Source organism: Uloborus diversus, chromosome 3 (genome assembly GCF_026930045.1).
Source record: "Uloborus diversus isolate 005 chromosome 3, Udiv.v.3.1, whole genome shotgun sequence".
Classification (NCBI taxonomy): Eukaryota; Metazoa; Arthropoda; class Arachnida; order Araneae; family Uloboridae; genus Uloborus; species Uloborus diversus.
Window position 1 is genome coordinate 197821762 of NC_072733.1, and position 22299 is coordinate 197844060.

Sequence of the window (22299 nt, forward strand, 5' to 3'; positions counted from 1 at the left end):
TTGACCTTCAGCAAAAATGCGTGAACTTAAGTCAACCACAGCACAACTATATAAGAAGCCTGTATAACTCACGATGACTCAAGCTAGGAAACGTCGTCAGTCAAATCTTTCTCGCAAAACTAAAAAAGCCTGTCAAGAAAGAACACGTCGCGAAACTCAACCCCCTGAATCACGACAAAAACAAACGCAACATGTTAGAGATGAAAACCGAATTAGTAGACTTTCTTTTTTTTTTTTTTGGTGTATATTGCACGGGTCTATTTTGAGGAGGACTACAATCTGAGTGTCTTACCTCCCTTACGCATGATATAATTTTTATTACAGTACAGAATACATACAAACAACACATGAAAGAATTTACATCAGTACGAGGGGAAAGTACATCCGAAGCGAGGGCGGGAGTCGAACCCACTGCTTCAAGTGTGAGAAGCAATCGCTTAGACCACTCGGCCACTGAGGCCCCAATTAGAAGACTTAGTAAACAAAAAATTCAGGCAGTGAAAGCTACCTGCATTTGTCGCACGCTGTGTTGCACGCAGGTAGCGTGTGACACAATCCAGAACTGACAAAATGGCAATTGGTAGTTCATATGGTGAATTTTGACTACTGTCATGTGTATAGTGATACTCCCAAGGTTAAGACAAATCGATTGACGTAAGAATTACCAAAATTGGCCAAGGCGTTTAGCCTCTGCAACGCCCCATAGGAACAGACATATATACATAGACTTATGAACACATTACCCTCTTTTGCGTCACGCACGCGCATTTGGGTAAAGAATTACAACTATAAATCAATTACCTACTGAAACAAAACTGATTGTTGCATTTTTGCTACTAAAAGAAAACTTGCAGTAAGTTTCGCACATTCAAATATTTTAAATTTGATTAAATTATTAAAACGGTAGTTTGTACATTGGATTCTTTTGTCAACCCAATTAAGTCACAACTGATTTCATATTGGGGCACTGATTTTGGTGGAGTATGCCAAGTAAGCCCTTTTATATAATTTTTTTCCTTTCGTTCCTAAAATTCGCTGTTTTTTTGTTTTCTATTACTTTTGGACTTGGTGCTCATTTTGCAATAGATTTTTGTAATTTTGAGGCGCAAATCAATAAATTTCAACAACATTTTAGGTTTTTTCCTGCTTCTACATGCACACTTTTGTATAATAGTCCAATGTTCGATATTATTAGGAGGTGATGAAACATACGAATTTACCATCTTTTGCTCCTGAGATAAATACTTTCTGAGCAATGTGTCGGAGAAGAAATTCTCAAATTTTGCATTAATGCAACAAGCATACAAGTATCTTGCACTAATATTCTAAATGTTTTGCAGCAAAAGTATTTTGACGGAAAGAATGTAATCTAACATTCATGAAAAAACGAACTATTACTGGATGTGATGTATCCAATCTTCAAAACTTAAAAAAATTGAATCTGTATTAAGTCAACTCCGTTAGTGATAAACTGACCTTAAGTTCCAGAAATCACCTCAGTATTTCCATTTACTAGAAAAATGTAGAACAATGTGTTAAATGATATGTAGCAGAACAGAAACAGTCACAGAAATAGTCCTTCAAAGCTTACTGTGTAAAAAAACATTTTTGTGTTTGTTGCCTGCATGCAACCTGGTGCCATACAGGATTAAGTCTTCTTTAATACTATTTTACACGAAAATGGGCTAAAAAAATAATATTTAAAAAGCAATTATCTCATTCTCTCCCTTTGATTTTTTTTTATTTTTAAATTTCACCTAATAAACTCTATTCACCCAATAAAAAGCTCTATTTTATAGAATTAAAAGAATGAAACATAATGAATGATTATTGTGAGGCTCTGAGAAGTTGAGCTCCGTCTCTGACAGTGTTTACCTCTGTTTCGGAAAATAGGTAGGGGTAATTGGTGCTAAATTAAGTTCAGAAACTTTCTTAGTAGTTTTTGAAAATATTCCAACTAAAATCCGAACCAATAACACGTCTGTTTTTTACTCAACTCCCCTATAACAGGTAAACATAGTCAAGGTCACAGCTCAACTAACCAGAGCTGCACTATAAAACACAATAAAAACTTACAAGTGAATAAATAAATCTCGGAAACTATATTTTTATAAGCTTACAATGTCATCAATGTTATAGTAAATGTTTTATTGCAGGAAGCTACTGATCTCCCGTTTCGTTCTTATGGTGGAAGAAGTAATCCATATTTTATAATTGGCCTCTACGACATGAAAAGTCTGAACAGGAAGAAACGAAGGAAATCTGGACCCATACCTCTTCATGAATTTCATTCCACAGTCGTTAAAAAAAGTCAGCATCCAGTATACAATGAATCCTTTTTCTTCCCTTTAGAACAGAATGAAATCAAGAAATGCACATTAAAAATTGAAGCTTGGGATCGCGATAAATTGGCTAATGATTCAATTTTAGGAGTTGTGTATTTTAATTTGAAAGACGTGGCATCGTTTTTACTACAAGAACCTTCGAAAGAACTTGACCTGAGTTTGAAATTGGAAGATTCCAAAACAGTAAGTAAAGTTAGACTATAAAGCTACGTATCTACTTGAGTATTTATTAAACTTCCATTTTTAATTTTATTTAATTATAAGTGGCAATATCTTCTTTCGAAACAATTTTCAACAAAAGTGAAACATTCTACATTTTTCAAATTTTAAGCTACCTAGTTGTAGTACTCAGTCAGACGACGATATGCTAAACATGCTCAGGTTTAAATGTGGCTTAAGATGTGACTCGAAACACAAACAGCAGTTTCAATTCTTTGCATTATGAATTAGTAAGATACTTATTGTTCAAATAGATAATTCTTTTCTGTATTTTTTTTTTTTTTTTGGTCAATTCAAAGATCCTAAATATATTGCACTCTCTTTTTTTTAATTCAAATAAATCAATAAAAGTAGTCAAGTTACCAATCAGTTTACACGCAAAGTTCACTCAGTTTACTACGAAATTACTAAACCCCACGGGTATTGCAATTGCTCCAGTTTTTCCTTTTTTGAACTATTGTTTTTAAGATGCTACAAAACTTTCGTGGTTATATTTGCAATTTAATATACTCGTGATTTTACCCTTTTAATTTTTACTTAAAGATAACCAATAAAAACGTTTTATGAGTTTCACTTTAGTTTTTTAAATAATATCTGAAAGAAATTAATTTCAAGAGAATTGATAAATTATGGTTTATGGTAGACCGACCAGTGAATGAACAGTTAAGCACAATTTCATTTTTTAAAAATCCTAGTAATTTTAAATTCTATACTATATAGATCGTGATAGTTAAAACATTTTAATTGATCTATGTAAATATCTCTAAAAAATCGCGGGAACTTAAATGGTACCGCTTACGACTTTTTTAGGTGTTTAAAGAAAAAATGGCACAACGACCCAGTGAATGAACACCTCGAACAAGTGAATGAACACAAATTGGTCCAGTGAATGAACATGATAAATTTTGATTCAAAAGGAAACTAAATTTCTTTGAGATCTATCTATGTAACTATATCTATTTATCTATCTATCTATTTATATAACTATCTATATCTATCTTTTTATATCTCTATCCATCTATCAATATACCTTTCTATCTATTTTTCTATCTATATATCTACTTATCTATCTATACATCTATCTATCTATTTATATATCTATCTATCTATGTACTTACCTATTCTATCTCTATATGTATCTACCTATATATCTATTTACCTCTTATTTTTTATATATCTATCTCTATATCTTCCTCTATCTATTTATCTATCTATCTATATGAAAACATTAAACACACATACATATCTACCTATCTATTCTCTCTCTCTTTGTATATATATATTTCCAATTCTCTATCTCTCTATCTACCTGTATATCTATCAAGAGAGATAAAGATAGAGAAAGATAGATATAGGTAGGTAGGTTAATATACAGATCGAGATATAGGTAGATAAAAGATAAAACTCAGTAAAAAGTGCATTGTTTGCAAAGACAAAAATAAAGAAATTATAAAGTATATAATGAAATACATAAAAAAATAAGCATATAAAACTATCTGCATTGCAAAAAAGTACGAAAATCAAAATATCTCAGAGAAACTTCAAATTTCTTTTTAAATCAAAAGAAATTTTGCCATTGTTCATTCACTAGGTTTTTGCAATTTTTCGTACCCAGTGACCCTGAACACCCCTCTACCTGAAAATCTACGCATTCTGCATTGACTGAAACAATTTAAATCCATAGCCTAAATATGTATACTTAATTTTTCTTTCGTAGAGTTAAAAAATAAAATTTATCGATAAAAATAATATGTATCAAAATATTTGCTAGCACGAAACCAGCCTTATTATTTTGAAAGAGAGAAAACGATTCACGGCAGTAAAAATTTCAAATTTTTTCCAGGAAAAAAATACGTATCCAAAGTAACCAATCAGGTGTCAGATAGCTTAGAATATCAATAAAGAACGCTTTTGTAGTGAATTTATTCAGAAAAAAATTTTTGGAAGCTTACTTTTTTTTTAAAAAATGACGCGCTGTTCATTCACTGGGTGGTGTTCACTCACTGATCGGTCTACCCTACTTATTTTTTTTCAACAGAATGCTTTGAAACTTTTAACGTTCTCTAGCATTTCAAACTAAACATAGCTACAGTGAAACCTCCGAATAGCGGACAGTCAAGGGACCAGAAGTTTTGTCCGTTATTGGGAGGTGTCCGCTATTACGAGGAACTACTTAATTTACCTTTTTCAAAATGGGCTGTTGTTTCCTTTGTAGAACACAATCGAAACAATTGCGAAAGGTTTACTACATTTACGTCAAGTTACGATCTGTTTTTTCTTAATAAAGGTAAACTGACAGCACACACTTGTCTTAAAAAGCATTTAATCAATTAAAGTAGTTAAAACAGTTTGACATCTCTTTTTTGCATTACCAACGGCGGCGATTCGGCGGAGCAACCCCCTCCCCCCCACACACACTTTTTATGGTTAATTTATTTATTTTATCTCGAGTATCATTATTGCATGATTGACAGTTGGCAATATGACCTTGAATATGGGAAAATCTTTTTCATATCTAAAAATTAAACAGCCCAACGAAACCACGGCGCCATAAAGCCGACTACTACCAGCGCCGGTCTGCTCAATTGCATCTCCTGAGAGCCCCAGTTAGAAAAAGCGCCGAGTTTCCTCTTTTTTATTTTTGCTTTTAAATAGTTATTGTGTACAAAATTCATTAAAATCTTAAGAAAAACGTACGTTAATTGTTAACTGACATCAGTTTTACTTATCTGCTTCAATACTCTCAAAACTAGCCGTGACAAAATTATGACTTTTATTTTCTTTTAAATTTTTTGCTGCCCGCAAAAAGTACCATGCCTTTTAGTTCTTTTGTTTTCTGCCCCCAACTTTTAAGCCCCAATCGCTGCCTCTGCCCATTACCACCCTTTTAATTCCAAGAAACAGTGATAAGGAAATGACGGGGAGGGGGGGGGGGAATATCAGTTGGTAGAGGATGAAAAGCTTCGTAAGGCAAGCAGTTACTAAGATATTCTGTGAAAAGAGAAAAAAAACCGGAAGTGCTACGATCGCAAGGGAAATTTTTTGTGAAATAACTGTCCGTTATTCGGAGTGTCCGTTATTCAGAGTGAATTACATGGAATGGCCTATATTGAGGGACTGGGACTTGCAAAAATGTCCGTTAATTAGAGGTGTCCGTTATTTGGGAGTGTCCACTAAGGGAGGTTTCACTGTGTTTTAAATGGACTTTGAAACGTCATTTTACAGATTTTTTTAAAAAAGTTTAAACTATTCATTTGCACGCAATGATAATGACAGAAAAAATAGACTAATTTTCGCATATGAACTTTTTTTTAAAAAAATTACTAATGCATTTTAGGAGATAAAACCGCAAGGGGAAAAGCTTATCCGTACGGTACGGATAAAATTGATTTTAAAGTGTTCAAAATTTTCTTAAGTTACCCAAGAACTAAAGTTGCTTAAGAAACATTTCAAACAAACTTATAACCTAACTGCAAAGATGTTAATAGTGAAACAGAGAGCAGTGTTGAATACATACGTATTTCAATTTTATTACTGAATCACATTTGTAGGAAACTGTTGATTTTTATTCTTTCAAAACGTTAGAAAAAAGTGAAATATTTTTCTAACTCTGAAATGCTTCACTGATGGAACTATTTTTACGAATTTTTAAATGTATAATGAAGATTAAGTTTCTTTATTGTATTTTGTTGCAATTTGTTTGACCCCAAGGTGTTTTTTTGGCCTATTTCTACTGCACTACTGAGGGATGGCTCTCCATTCTCTGCCAACCATTGGCCAAAGTTCGCCCTCTGAACGAGGCAGGGACGGAGTTTGCAAACGACGTTGAATCACCACCCCCATGCGTTCGATTGGTGACGAATCCGGAGAATACGGTGGCTGCGTAAGCATCTGTACACCTTATCAACAATCAAAGGGACCTCTGACCCTCAAACTATGAAGGACTGCGTGCCAGGTGCCTTGCCTTCAGAAGACAACACAATAGATGGTGGTGCCATCTATGGACAGTTCGAGAATTTAGAACCAGGCCAGGACCCGAATAACTTTCTGGGCTGGCACCCCCAGAGGTATCGTTTCACTTGGAGGACATTGAGATCACGAGCATATTTAACGTCGCCCAGTGACCATTAATGACGACGGTGGATCTTCGACCAGCGAGGATCGAACCCGAGACCCACCTGCCCCAAGTCCAATGCCTTACCGATCAGGCCACCACGGCCTCTCTGTACACCTTGTAGAGCATGTTGGGAGACAAGCACTGTGGTTGGTGTTATCCGGCTGAAAAATTGCAGTGGGCACCCACTTGAATGTGAGAGAATGTCACCGGCCGCAGCACATTTTGCACGTATCGTTCGGCCGTCATAGTGCCCCCCTGAATACGAAATAGAGATGACGTGGTATCATGCGCAACAGCGCTCAAACCATGACGTTGTCGAGAGGTTGGGCGCTCCACAGTTGCTGCCGGATTAGCACTGTCTCCACGTCGACGCTACACTCGTATGCAACTAACACTGGAAAAACAGAAACGTGACTCATCTGAGAACACCACGTTCCGCCATTCAAGTCGTTCTAGCACTGCAACATTCTAAGCTTTGACGTCTATGCTGTGGGGTCGAAAGCAGTCTTCTTATTGGACGCTTTGAGTGCAAGTTACTTGCAACCAATCTACGTTAAATGCTTCTGGTCTTTATAGGAACATCCGAGCAGCTCATGCATCAGAATGGACGTACAAGTAGCTTGCGGGACAGCCACCGCTTGTCGGTGGATGCGTCGATTCACGCGTGCCGACGTCACCCTGTCTTCACCCACCTGCACCCCGCAAACTTACATTTCCTTGCTCCAACCATCTTTGCCACAGCCAATGCACCGTGAAGCAATCCATATTGGTATCAACTGCGATTTGACGTAAGGACCAACCTGGCCTTCTTAGCCCGATCACCATACCCCTCGTAAAATCGTTTGTCTGCTGGAAGTTGACGGCAGCCTAGAATTCTCTCTTATTACACGTATCCTCCGAAACAAAAACTAAATTTCTTTAATGATTCGTCTGGCAGAAATAACGGTACGAATACTGCTCGTCCTACAAGTTCCTTCTTTTATGTCTTACTTCATGTACTTTGGAGAGCTGCGCATATCACATCATTTACATAAATCAGTAACGTGCGTCTACCCTGAAATTTTTATAAATTTCTAACCATGTCTTCTTCCTGTTGCATTTTCCATGCCAAATAGTGTATTTAGTACCATATATATTCACGACCTTGAATTTTGACCTCTACTCAAGAGCCATCAACAAGTTACATTTGAGAGGAAAGAATCTTCACTATTTTATGACAGCTGTCATAAAATAGTCAGGGAAATTGAAGATGTCAACTATCCGGCTCCCGTAGACGTTGTCCAGGTTAATAAAAATGACTCTTAAAAGCTGAATTTTAATATGGTTTTTCGATTCCTACTTTTTTCCCTTTTAGCACAGAAACCAGTTAACCATTTCAGGTATTCAGATGTTATCTTGGGCGTAAGAATAGTTCCTATCCAGAGTTTTAGATATATTTCTTTGTTGTAAATTTAAGGATAGCTAGTAAAGTCCAATCATATTTGCAAATATAGTACGATTTGATTCTTTTTACTTATTATTATTTTCCCTCCAGAACAATGGACAAATACTCTTGGGTCTCTGTTACCTGCCAACAGCTGAACGTATGACAGTTGCAGTACTAAAGGCTAATAATTTAAAACGAATAAACGAAAAAAGTGATGAAGCAGGCAAGTTTCTTTATTTCAATATTTATCAGCTTTTTTTTTAAATTATTATTCTACTATTTTATTTAGCAGCTTTTGGATGCTAATAGTAAAACTTGTTTTTTAAAAAATATCGATGATTCAAGTCAGCAATTCTCAATCAGGGATTCGGCGAACCGGCATCGGTCCGCAGGAAAATTTGACCGGTCCACAGAAATGTTTGTTCGTCTACGTTAAAAAAAAATAAAAAATAAAAAAAAATAAATAAATAAAAATAAATAAAAACTATAAAATAAAACGCGATAGTAAACATATTTGGGATAAGCTTTATGATTTTTCAGCAATGTTTGTTACTTATGTTACTCATAATAATTGTGTTACTCACAACTGTATCTTATTCTTATTATTTAAATATTTTTGTAACTTTTTTAACACCAAATAGAGTTTAATTAATACACTGCTCGACATTGAAAATGCAACACCAAGAAGGAGTGGTCAGAAAGCGATGAAATTTGGAAGAAAGACAGAGACAGCAAGGAATAATAAATGATCTTAATTTCAAAATGATAGGCAGAATACAGAGTGAGAACGGCGTCAGCTCAGTAGGATGTAGGACCACCGCGGACAACGATACACGAAGAAACACGTCTAGGTATAGAGTCAATAAGGGTGCGGATGGTGTCCAGAGGGATGGCTCTCCATTCCCTTTCAACCATTTGCCACAGTTCGTCTTCAGAACGAGGTAGGGACATCAGAGTCTGCAAACGGCGTCTAATCACATCCCACACATGTGCGATTGGTGACAGGTCAGGAGAGTATGGTGGCCAGGTAAGCATCTGTGTACCTTGGAGAGCATGTAGGCAGATGTGAGCACTGTGTGGTCGGACGTTATCCTGCTGAAAAATTGCATTAGGTAGCCCTTGAAGATAAAGGATTGCCACCGGCCGCAGCACATTATCCAAGTATCGTTGGGCCGTCATAGTACCCTGAATACGAACTAGAGGTGATATGGAATTGTACGCAATTGCGCCCCCAAACCATTATGCCACGTTGTCGCGCGGTAGGACGCTCCACAGTTACTGCCGGATTAGATCTGTCTCCACGTTGACGCCACATACGTATGCGGCGACTATCACTGGATGAACAGAAGCGGGATTCATTTCAGACCATTCTGTCATCCACGTCGCTCTAGCCCGGCACCATACTAAACGTTGCTGTCTATGTTGTGGGGTCAATGGCAGTCTTCTTAGTGGACGCCGTGTTTGCAGACCACGTGCGACCAAACGACGGGAAATGGTTCTGGTTGACACGGGAACATTCAGGGCAGGGGTGCACCCGTTGCAGAATCGAGGAACAAGTGACTTGTGGGTCTGCTATAGCTTGTCGGTGGATGCGTCGATCCGCGCGTTCTGACGTCACTATGGCTACCCCTGTACCCCTCAATCTTGCCACATTTCGTTGTTTCAACCATCTTCGGGCACAACCGATGCACCGTGCTCGCATCCATGTGGGTATCAGCTGCGATTTGACGTACGGACCAACCTCTCATTCTCAGTTCGATCACCATACCCCTCGTAAAATCGTCTATCTGCTGGAAGTGCCTTCGTTGACGGCGGCCAGGCATTCTCTCGTGTTACACGTATCCTCCAGGACAAAAACAAAATTTCTTCCATAATTCTCCAGTCAGAAAAAACGACACGAATATTGCCCATTCTGCAAGTTCCTTCCCTTATATCTTATTCATGTGTGTCGGAGAGCTACGCATTTCACATCATTTAAATAACTCAGTGATGTACGTCTACTCTAAAATTTGCATAAATTTCTGAACACTCCTTCTAGGTGTTGCGTTTTCAATGTCTTGCAGTGTATATTTATTAATTCATTTAATATTATTATTTTGTAAGAAAATGAAAGGAAAAAAAAAAGCTCAACCGTTTGTAATTTTTTTTTTTTTCAGAAATGTTTTAGGGTAGTTGAAAGGTCTTTTCTTTTTCCAGGAAGAAAAAAGGGGGGGAAAATCCTCACCAGCAGTTCGTAAACGAAGTCTCTTTTTTGACAGTCCTCAACTGCAGGGTTTGTTTACTTCTTATGAAAAATTAAAGAAGAAGAAGAGAGAAAGGGGGGGGGGAATCACCGGACCACGATTTTTTTTTCTTCAAACGCTCTTGCCGGTCCTTGGTTCAAAAAATGTTCAGAAACAGATTCAAATGAAACTGAGGAGTTACGAAAAATATTTGTATGCCCTTTTTTTTTCTTTTTTGTATGTGTAGTACGAAAATCAGAAAATTCTAATTCAAGATGGGCAAAGTTGCAGTGCGCTTCGAAATGATAGGTCAACTAATAAAAACATAATAATTGCTGGGAAAACTTTTTTTTTAAGTGCGAAGTACTTTATAAAGTTTTTTTTAGTTCATATAATGAAATAAATACAAATAATAAATAACATACACAGCATCACAATTTTAAAGGAATCAAAAAGGTTTAGAAACAGCTGTTTCAAGAAGTCCACAGAACTAAAAGTCACAATTTTGTCAAAAACTTTGCCTCTTTTTTCAAGATTATTTTACAAATCCCCTTCAACAGGGTTTTTGTACATTTTTACAAATAATTTTGTGTGTGTTTTTTTTTTTTTTGGCATCCGGAAAAAAAAATAGCTTACTTCAAATATGCAGTACAATCGTACTGCCTTCCCCTTGCATACATTGCTCTCCAAGAATGTTCCATAAGTTTTTAACACATTTAAGTCGGGGCTTTGAGGTGAATCAGTCTATTCATGCCATTTACGTGCATACCGACATGCACACTAGGGTGGGTCACCGTCCTATGGTAAAAAAAAAAGTTTCCGATTTTCATTGGGCACGGCAAGAAAAAGGTGCCAAATGATGTTTTAAGATTATATAGGAAATTTCATTCGATTAGGAGATCCTTTTCTGCCTCCGGATTGAGTTTGAAAAACCCGTATTTAAGGAAAAAAATCTGTTTTATTAAAAAAACAAAATTACAATTAAAAACAACTTAAGGGTGTCCAAACATTAATCATTTGTTTTCAAAACGTTTATGAAAAGCATTAATTTACAAAATCAAAAATATTCCTCTTTATATGCTAGCTTGAAAGTCCTTCTTGCTATCAAGCTTTGGCATTAGTTTCCGGGACTCCAGTTGGTTCTTTGGTAAGGCTTTTCTTTCAGATGTTTTGCACAATGCAGTTGAAACTTCTGTCAGTCCCCCTCTCTAAGGGTGATGGCGTATACCCCTCAAATGCTGGGGAGTACTCCTCCCCGCCAAAACAAATCAAAACCCCTGTCAAATCAACCCCCCAAAAATTTCAGTGGCGCAGCCAACGCTGAGGACCTCCCTGGTGTGCACCTCTGCCTTTTCAACTGTCTGTATTCGTCATGGCATACGTAGTAAAGACAGTTTTTTTCTGCCTGAATAACTTCGTCAGAGATCGATTTCAGTAACAGACACATTTTTCCAGTCAATGAGATCAATGTAAGATTCTGCATCAAACTGAACAACAAAAATTTGAAAAAGTCGGAGTCTATTTTGCTAAACACTACGAGCTTTTAAAATCCAACGGGTTGTCAATTCACGGATGTGCTGTTCTAAGTCTGTCAGTATTACAATCGATTAATTTATAGGATGTGCGAAAACAGTTTCTTTGGGTTACGGGATCTATTTTGGCCATCAACTCAGTGGATAGGTATGTAGTTGCAGTGATGGGGTTGAACAAATTCCGAGCATCTTCACGTGAAAGGTAGCTTTTGATAGCAAACCAGATTGGATAATAAATTTTGACGACATATACTCGTATTGCAAGAATTATTTAATTTTCAGAAGGAGATTCCACTGAAACACAAACGTAGAATTCGATTACCACGAGTTCACCATCAAGCATGAGACATTTTGCCAAGCTTTGCCTCTTGCCAGGTTCAGATTTTCGTGCTATTTTACTCTTCCGACGAAGTATATTTTTCTCAATAATTTCTGAAGTGGTGTGGTAAAGAACTGTTGAAGTAATAACTGCTCCAACCCTGTCTGATACTTCGTATTTATCACATGTTCGTGAAGACAAATTAAAAGTCTACCGTATTACTTGTAGTAGTAAATTTATCGATATAAGCGTTTGAAGTTGTAAAGGTTCCTTGAATTCATCTTCACTGTTCGTATACAATAGAATAGATGCGCTGAAGTTATATGATACTAAATTGTCTTCACTTTTTTCTTGAGGCTGAAGCTACAATTTCTCTCGCTCATATTTTTTGGACAAAAGTAGTCAATATTTTTGCCTTTGCGAGATGAAATGTCAAATAGCAGTTTACTAGCTTGGTAAAATGTTTCTAATTGTACTCTTAGGTATTATCGGATAGGATTTCAAAATATTGTTGCATTTCAAGAGGTAGATTTTTAGCATCTCTTACTCATTTATGTTGCACAGTAGACAGGAAACGTTTGACCAAATTCCTTTAATTTTTCTTCACAACAATTTCTTTTATTTCCTTGTAAGATAGTTCTTTTTTAGTATCATTATCATGTATTAGCTTCTGATGGTTCCATTCTTCAAAGAGCCATTCTTCAAAAAGTGTAACTTTTCTGTTTTTCAGCCTTTTACAGTAAAAACTTTAAGGAACAATTCATTTAACAATGCTTTTTAATTTCATCAAAAATATATCTGTATAAAACCGCCAGCAATTTTTAATAATAATTTTTATTTTATTTTAATATATTTTTAGTTCACAACATGTGAATAATCACCTCTGTGGGTAACACACCTGGTCTGACTGTTTATGTCGCTTAATAACTTGTTTAATTAAAAATATGTACTTATTTATTATTCCTTTCTCAAATGTCTCAAATACTAATTGTTTAAGTGCATTTAATTGTTTAATATTGTGTTTTAGTTCGTTTTTGTAGGATAAGTTATCATTTCACATAATAAATTCTCGCCTCCGTTACTTAAACACAAAACGCCATTTCTCATTAACACGTGGCAGTAATGACATCACATTTCATTTTCCATGATACAAGGGAGCCCTCTTGTTTATTTTTCAGCCATGAAGAAGTTGTGAGATTTTCGTCGAAAAACAGGAAGATAGATCTTGTTTGAAAAACTAAGTGTAGTTATTGTGAACTCTCACGTACGTGAACTTGAATTTCAGGGATGTAAATTAATGTAAAAAAAAAGTGAACTCATTTTCATATGTTTAACGTGTGCTGATTGTAGCAACGAAGCAAAAAAAAAAAAAAAAAAAAAAAAAAACCCTGAAAAATGTATCTATTAGGCCTATATTAATGGAAAATTCCTCACTTCCGTGAATCTCACCTCCGCGACATACCTTATCAATGTCATTACTTCTGAGGTGAAAATAAATGATGGAGGGGAAATACATCAATAATAGGCATTCTACCAAAATTAAAAATTGCCACTATATCCTCAAATTTACTAAATACTAGTTTTTAACATGCATTTGAAATTACTAATTAAGCTACACTTTAATTAAGAGAGCTTAATATTATATTCCCACTAATTATTAAAATAGCTCATGTTTGCACAATTGACAAAATTTCTACTTTGATATTAAATTGGTCTCAAATTTTAAATATTAAAAGTTTTTTCTTTTTTTTTATTTTCGTGAAAAAGGCATTTTTTAAATTTTTTTTATTTATGAGTAAAATAATTGGAACTTAGCTGGGCCATTGTTTATGGTTACTTGGTAGTGATGTTCCGGATATCCGATGGAAAATAAGGATCTGTATCCGTATCCGTTACTTTTTTGGCGGATCTTAAACGGATCTTTTCTATTCTAAAAATTCTTAAATATTTGAATTAAACTCTTAAATTCCGTTTTAGTTAGGTTTTATTCCCTGTCTAAATTATGAGTTATAATTTTCGAAGCCAATTTACCCCCCGTCACAAAAAGGAAGGGATAATAAGTTTTAAAAGTGTGCACCTGTGTGTCTATTTGTTACATCGTAGCTCCTAAACAGATGAACCCATTTTGATAGTTATTTTTTTCGTTCAAAGGTGATTTGATCAAAAGTGTTCTTGGCTTAACCTCGTTTTTGTAGAACTTTAGCTACCGGAGATATTAATTAAAAATCGACTTAATGTTTTTTACAATTATGGTAGTAAAAACTTATCCGTAGGTTAAAAATATTGGCCCTAATTGAAAGAACGAAGTTTTCTGTGTCTGATATTTATTTGGAACTTCTAAGCTATATACAGTAGCAGCTTTAATCTTGTTAAGTAAAATTTAATGCTATTCTAAGCCTTTATACGCGTGATTGGTAGCGATTTCATAGTGGGAAGATCAAGAGAAAAAGCTCGACGGTTTAAAATTTCTATCTCCTGTCGGTTCACATTTGTTAACGAAATGTGTTCTGACCCCCGAAATTCATCTTAATATGAGGTCGGCTCTCCGGGGAAAGTTTTTTTTTTTTTTAAATTTAATATTGGTTTTTGTTATTGACCTGGGGTTTGTGTAATTCTTCATTTTGGTTTTTCTCGGCATCCTTTCAAAAAAAAGTAAGACTAAATTATCTATTTACTAGTTATAAAGGTGTTCCCGGCTCTGTTATTTCTTCGGTCGGGGTAAGTTGGGTGGAATGGGTCAGGGGCATTTACATTGAAATAAAATGCGAAAAATTATTTCTAGCCTGTCCAGAAGCAGCTTTACACCCTTGCTCTTGTATCCTACATCTGCCAATCTGTCTAGAAATAATTTTTCATATTCTATCTAAGCATTAATGTAGCGCTGACCCATTCCTTCCAATTCCACCTCAATTTTAACGGAGATTTAAAGAGTAAATAATTGAGTCTTGTTTATATTTTCGCCGTAGATGACATTTTTTGAAGAAACAGTGCCATTACCCTAACGGGAATACTTTCCGTAGAAAATTTTACACTTGGGTAGTTAATTTGTGTTAAAAAAAATTGAGATCGGTATCCGTATCCGGTGGATCTTGACACTAATGGTCCGTATCCGCATCCGCGGATCTACTGTTTTAACGATCCGGCACATCACTAGTTACTTGTAGTAGGTAACACTTTCATGTAAGAATGAAAAAAGACGAAAACAAAAGGTTTCGGAATTGAAACATTGTTGCGTTCGAAAGTTACGCTTTCTGGAGAATGACCCTCATATGCTTCATGACAGCTTCGAAGGTATGCAACTTATTACAGTTGATATCAGAAGAATCACCAAACAACTTGCATTTCCAACCTGAGCAAGTGCAATCCATAATTTAAAGGGTCTGGCATAGGTGCATTTGGCTCACTTTATTCCGATCAAAGTTAGATTAAAATAGCTTAATTATCTAGCGCATGCGCAGGTAATTTGACTCTGGTTCACACATTTCAGCAAATTCTAACACCTAAAATAGCAGGTGTGAATTTAAATCAGGTGCAAATTCTGTGAACGAAGTAACATTTATTATTATTGCATGGAACATTCATACATAGAACGTATCCTATTTGAGTAAGGAAACCTAAACTTCAAACTCAATCCAGAGGCAAAAAGATTTATCAAAACAGATAATAAAATTTCACAGATGTTAGTTTGGGACCATTTAGCACCTTTTTAATCCTCTGCCCCTTAAGATTTCAGAAAAAAAAAAAAAAAAAATAAATAAATAAATGAAACACCCTAATGCACACCATTATCCAGAAACCACCAAGGCCAGCGAAAGGGGTGGGGGTGTTCACTTATTGGCCGTCGATCCCTTCTGACGGCCGTCAGAAATCAAGGTTCTTCTGATCGAAACCGGTCCCGTCCAAGGTGGTTTACTGCCACGGCAACCAGCGAAGAAAGCCTGTTTCGGGTGAAAAAAATCAGTGCAGACGAAACGGAAGGTCCGGAGCGCGTTAAGGGGACGCCAAAAGTAACTCAGATTTAATATGTAATCTCGGAACTATTATTCTCTTCTTTCTTTTAAAATATTTTCTGTTTGAAATAATCGACTTTTTATTATGTACTCGTTCGTTTTTGTTAATTTTTTATAATGGTAGAGTTCTCAAAAAAAAAAAAAAAAAAAAAAAAAAATTCCGTGAAAATGAGCAAAAAAAGTGAAAGTGTGCAACAGAAAAACTTTTCAGCATTTTCAGGAGATAGACATGATGGAACAGTTTTATGGTTTTATATCGGGAAGATTATTATATTCAAACGTTTCCCTGGAAACCAATCAACAAAGGGCAGGGACGTAACTAGGTCTTTTTCGAGCAGGGGCAAGACCTCGTTTCGGCGCCCCCCACCCCCCATAAAAAATAAATATCAAAAAAATATTATTTTAAAAATATAAATTTAAATTAGGCAGTGATAAGGAGGCCGCATGTGTTGATAAGCCTATAAATGCGACTTTTACGTAGTTATAAGTTTTTATGCAGTTTTATCACTGGATTGCTTTTTTTTTTTAAATTTCGATAGTGGGTAAAAATAATTAAATATTTTATTTATTATTATACATACGAAGTTTTTCAAGGAAAACTTCTTTGTATTTCCACAAAGGAGTAATTAACAACTTGTTGCATTATTTTTTTTATCAGGTGGCTCTGTCCCCTGCTCGCTGACGCATATCAACCCCCGAAGATTGCTTCGCAACCTTATTTGATTCGTGAAGATTTAAATCGTCTGTCAGAAAGAATCAGATTGAAAAACACGTTACGAGTTCCGTTTCGAACAAAGTGAAAATTCTCCTTTCCTTCCCATAGAAAATAGAGTTTAAGTGAAGAGCTAATTTTTTGAACACAATCCCACTCCTACCCGAAAATATAAAAATAATTTGATAGAAATATGCATAAATGAGATGATATTTGAAGAAGAAAAAAAATCGCTTGGAAGAGCATTTTCCCTCGTTCCAAACTAACTTGAACCAGCTTGCACAGCTATAGGTGCTGGTGCTTGAGGGGCTCCTGAGCATTGCCAAACGGCTGTTTTGTACGTTTGAAAAACTGCTTTTAAGTTCGTGCGGTCTGTAGTAATACATTTTGCTGTTTAGCTCCGGACTGAGCATAGGTCCTTTTGCTTAAATAGAAACCCTTATACCTGCTGTTCTAATTTATTGATAAAATTGTCACAAGCTTTATTTGATGCAGAAAAAGAGAGAGGATCTTGAGAAATCTTTCATCCCTTTAAAGGCAATTTATGTGAAATTTTAGCTTAAAAAATAATTACAAAAAAAAAAACTAATTAGAAATTTCAAGTAAACAACCCCAGGTTAAAATCCTTGGGGCTAAAGGAATTTTGTACAAAATTTTAAGGCTGTAGGTGCTCTGAGGTCTTTTAGACGCAGGCCCGCCACAGGCATCTTTTCACAATTTTTTTGACGTTATTATTATTTTTTTTAAATGTATCGAGATGCGAATTTAAAATTACCTCTTCAAATGAAAACAATAAAACAGAAATGTTTTCAATTATTTATTTTTAAGTATTTATATTATACTGCTATGAAGAAATTTGTAAGAAAAATAACAGTATTCAACAATATGTCCGAATAACGTGTGAAATAATTTCAACTCCGATGAAAAATTTAGTGGGCTATTTGTTTTTGTTTCTCACGTGAAATTAATTGAATATTGCTAATACTTAGTACATAGACTTTAATCCGACAACTTCAATAGCTCGAATCGAACAGATTGTCTTATTTAAACATTATCTTGAAAATTTTATATTCAACACATTTTAAATTGTCGTAATCTGTATAGTTAAATATTAATTATTAAAAGAGCTTTTTTTTTTTTATAAAGGATGCACGTTCCCCACCTGTGGCATTTAGTATACATCTGAAAAACATTTTTTAGAAAAACATACCAAATGTGCTTGATATCAGAACTCTTTCTACTAACCTTTTTTAAAAAACACAAATCTTAAACATATTAACATTACATGTTTTCAGTGAGTTTCTTTTCAAGTTATTTCCACTTACAGTACAACCTTATTTATCTGAACTAACTTGGACCGAAGGCAATTTGAATAAACATAAATCCGGATAGTACGGATAATAAGCAGTAATTACATAATTCGAATAAGAAGACTTATCTTTTATTAGCCGCGAAAAACAATCTTTTCAGCAAAACTACATAGAATTGTTACTCGCAAATACTTGGTCATTAATAGTTCAGCTGCAGTGGTGTCAGACTGATACTCCAAATACGTAACGTTGTTTATAAGATGACTATAATTTATTGCACGACTTATATATAGCAGTTGTGTATTTAATCAAAATAAGCGAAAATTTGGCACATTTATAGTTTCGTTCTTATTTCAAATAATTTAGAATTATCCTTTCAGTGAATATATTTTTTAACTCTACAAATTTGATCCGGATAAGCCGGAGGTCTGGATAAACGGGAGCCAGATAAATGAGTTTCTACTGTAAATATAAATATGCATCAAAAGTATCAAAGCAAAATTAAGAGAGGCGTAAAAAATAGTTGATTTCTAACACATTAATTGAAGTAGATGATTTAAGCATATTTAAAATATTGTGTGGGTGGCAAAAATATGTCGAAACTAAGTCTAAAATTTCTCATTTTAGCTGAATTTATCTCTAAATACCGTAGTATTTTCTAAAGAAGAATGGGTAGTCTCTCGCACTTTAAATCGAATCTCTATTACTATAGTGCGAGATTTTTCACCAAGAATGAGAAAAATTGTAAATTAAACTAGACCAATGGAACAGTGTAACGATTTTCCCTTAGACCAGTGGGGTAGACAAGCTCTCGTCATTGTAAATGAGAGGAAGTCATCATGTTGGCAGCTTTATGACGTTTAATTGTAGAAAAATGACATATGAGCATTTCCGCTGTTTTGTACTTCCCATAGCTTTGTTTCTATATTCCTTCTTCGAGAGGCAGGTTCTTTAAATAAGATATAACAAGTACTAGTCACTCTAAGAAATACTTTCATGCTCTTTACTGCGCCCTCCTCGCTCTCTTTCGGTTTATCTTTACCACTCTTTATCCACATTAAACCATGCAAGCTTTTTACCTGCGCTCGCACTGAGTTTTTTTCTCTTTTGGACTTCTAATAATTTCTTTCTTTTTCTTTTTTTTTTTACAAAAACTAATTTGGGCATTTACTTTGTCAGTTTAGCGCCCCTAAAATCTGGCGCCCGGGGCACAAGCCCCGTCTGCCCCCCTCTAGTTACGTCCCTGACAAAGGGGAAGTACTATTAGAAAGGTATAATTATAGCTTAAATTTTACTGTAATACACTATAGAGTAAGTGCAAGACAAAATAAGAGGGAAGGGGCATGGAGAATCATCATGACACCAACAAGTGGGCCGATCCCATTTTTCGTTTATTCTCTGCCCGTTTTCCGTTTGATATGCTATCTTGTTAAGTTTAATTTAAAATATTTAAAAAATAAAAGACTTTTCCTATAAAACATACTGGAATTTAGGTGCGCATACTTTTTTTTTGGTTATGCTTTAACTTATATTTTGGTCCTATTTTTTAAATTTTTTAAATGTTTTTTACAGAGTGGAAAGTTCTTCTCTTTCTTTAAATTTTTTTTTATTATTGTAGCGGTATGTTCAGACGCATTCTTTTTTTACGACATCAGATTTTTCTGCTGGCATTTTTTACTGAAAAATATTTTTCTTTTCTAACGAGCTTTTAAAAACGGATGTATTTTTAAAATGCGTGTTTATAATTATTTTAAACTATTGGAAATATCAACATTAGTAGGATAGTAGGAATTAAATTTTCAAGTAAAAACTTCAATTAAGCGTTTTAGATTCGCCTATGAATGAGTGTCGATGTACTTTGAATTTATCAATATAAATATTAGTGTTTTATGTAGAAAGATATTCATACTTCATCTCGTAGTGTTGTACTAGTTTTAGTTCATCATCTAAATTTAAGCGATTTTTTTAGAGAAGTGGAGATTAAAAAATGAATTATCTTTTTTGTGCAAAGAGTAAAAATGTATTAACAATGTTAAAAATGCCCGAACTTCAAAAGAAAAAAAAGAGGATTTGAATTCTTTATACACTCCTGTTTGTGAAAATTGCAACATCACGAAGGACTTAAGCGAGTGAGCTGAAAATTGCAGGAAATGTAAAGTAGGGCATGATATGCAAATGATTAGAATTACAGACCGGTAGCGCATGCGTATGCTGAGCAGCGCCCTCTGAACGGCAGATCGAACCGAATATAAATAGACGGCTGTAGCGAGGCGTTAATGATTATCGGTAGTTATATGCTACAGTAAACGTTAACTGAATCTTTACTATGCCTCTTCGACGAAAGAAAGCGAAATTTGAGCAAATTTTGGAGTTTGAACGGGGCAGAATCGTCGGCCTTCGTGAAGTTGGATTGTCTTATCATACAGTTTCCACTCGTGTGCAGCGAAACAGCAGCGCAATCACTCGTGTTTGGAGGCAGTGGACGGACGAGAGTAACATAAACAAAGTTTTAGAGCCCCAAGCTATTCCTTTCCTGCAAGGATTTCCAGCAGGATAGTGCCCGTCCACATGTCGCCAGGACTGTTAAATCCTACCTTGATTCGCAGCAAGCACAGTTTCTTCCTTGGCCTGCATATTCCCCGGATATGTCAGCGATTGAACATGTGTGAGATTTCGTTGGGCGGCGTCTTGCTCGTGATCCTCGTCCTGTTGCTTCGACAGACGAACTTTGTTTGCGCATACAAACAATATGGAATACTCTTCCGTCTGCAGATATTCAAACTTTGTTTCACTCCATACCGAGTCATGCAGCAACTCTTATTGCGGCGCGTGGTGGCCACACAAAATACTAATTTCTATCTCTTTTTATTGTTTGTTTGGTTTGAAAATGTAATCATTTATTTGCACCATTACCACTCAATTGTGTATTAAATTTCATTCAACTATGATGCTTCCTTCATGGTGTTGCAATTTTCACAAACAGGTGTGTATTTCAAATTCAAATTACGTTTTCGCAATCAGGAGTGTGTGTGTGTGTGGAATATGGAGGCCAACGAACAGCAGCTCACTGTAGGAGCAGCATCGGGGAGCCGGTTGACGGTGGTACTGCAGAGAGAGGCGAAGCAAAAATAAAATCAAAGGACGGACGCCCAAACCGGTCAAGTGAGAACAGTAAGCAATTCGTGAAAAAAGAAAGATTGGCATGTGTTTTGAGGTTACAAGGACCTTTTTCTCCAACCCAAAATATGTAGATGTCCTGACAATTTCTCTTTTCAGACATCTTTGCGCACATAAATATTCATCTTTATGAATTGAGGATAGTTTCTGGTAGCCTCATAACAAGTATCTGCAATTTTTCAAATTTTTTTTTAGGAGTTATTTAAAAAACAATGTTAGAACTTTGTCTTTGTGTACTTCCAAGAAGGAAAAATTTATCACCAAGGTAATATCTTCTGAAGAATATAAATGTCAGTGTGTGTTGAGGCTTGAAAGGCAAAAGTTTCTAGTTAGTTTATATCTGTTATTTATATTTACAATCGCAGAATTAATGTGTGCTTAGTAAACAATGTACGACAGCTTGAAATATATTTTGTTATGGTTCATCATGTATTCATTCCTTCAGAAAAATACAAGGACTGGAATAAAAACGGCACAAGAAAATCAACTGCAGTCTTTTTGTCCCTTTGATTTTTTTTTTTTAATTTATTTATTTGAAGGGAAACAATGCAAGAATAATGAAAAACATATAATCTGCCCATTTTGACATGGCGAACTATGAAAAATCGGCTTCAAAGAATTGTAGTAGAGGAGTCAAATGTGTTTTTGGAGATTTACTCGAACATATCAGATAAACATGGGGGGGGGGGGGTTCCTTTTACAGCCAGTCGAGTACCTACACCAAATGTAAGCCTTTTTCGTTGGTTCATGCGTCTAGGACAGCCCGTAAGATTAATAACAAAAAATTGATCATTTATTGAAGCGTGTCAGATTAAAACAAGGTGGGTTAATCACAAACTAAAGAGGGGAGGGGGGGGGGGGGTCACACAGTTGCCAAAAAAATCTTTTTTATTTTGTAGCTTTCCGATTA

General features: G+C 35.4%; 1 protein-coding gene across 1 annotated transcript in view; it reads left to right on the plus strand.

The window, feature by feature from the left end:
• LOC129219373 (synaptotagmin-C-like) overlaps positions 1–22299 on the plus strand; it is an 85802-nt gene that overhangs the window by 60902 nt on the left and 2601 nt on the right. The window contains exons 5-6 of the mRNA XM_054853748.1: positions 2157–2528; positions 8216–8330. Coding sequence (XP_054709723.1) covers positions 2157–2528; positions 8216–8330 — 487 coding nt within the window. The remainder of the gene's footprint in view (positions 1–2156; positions 2529–8215; positions 8331–22299) is intronic.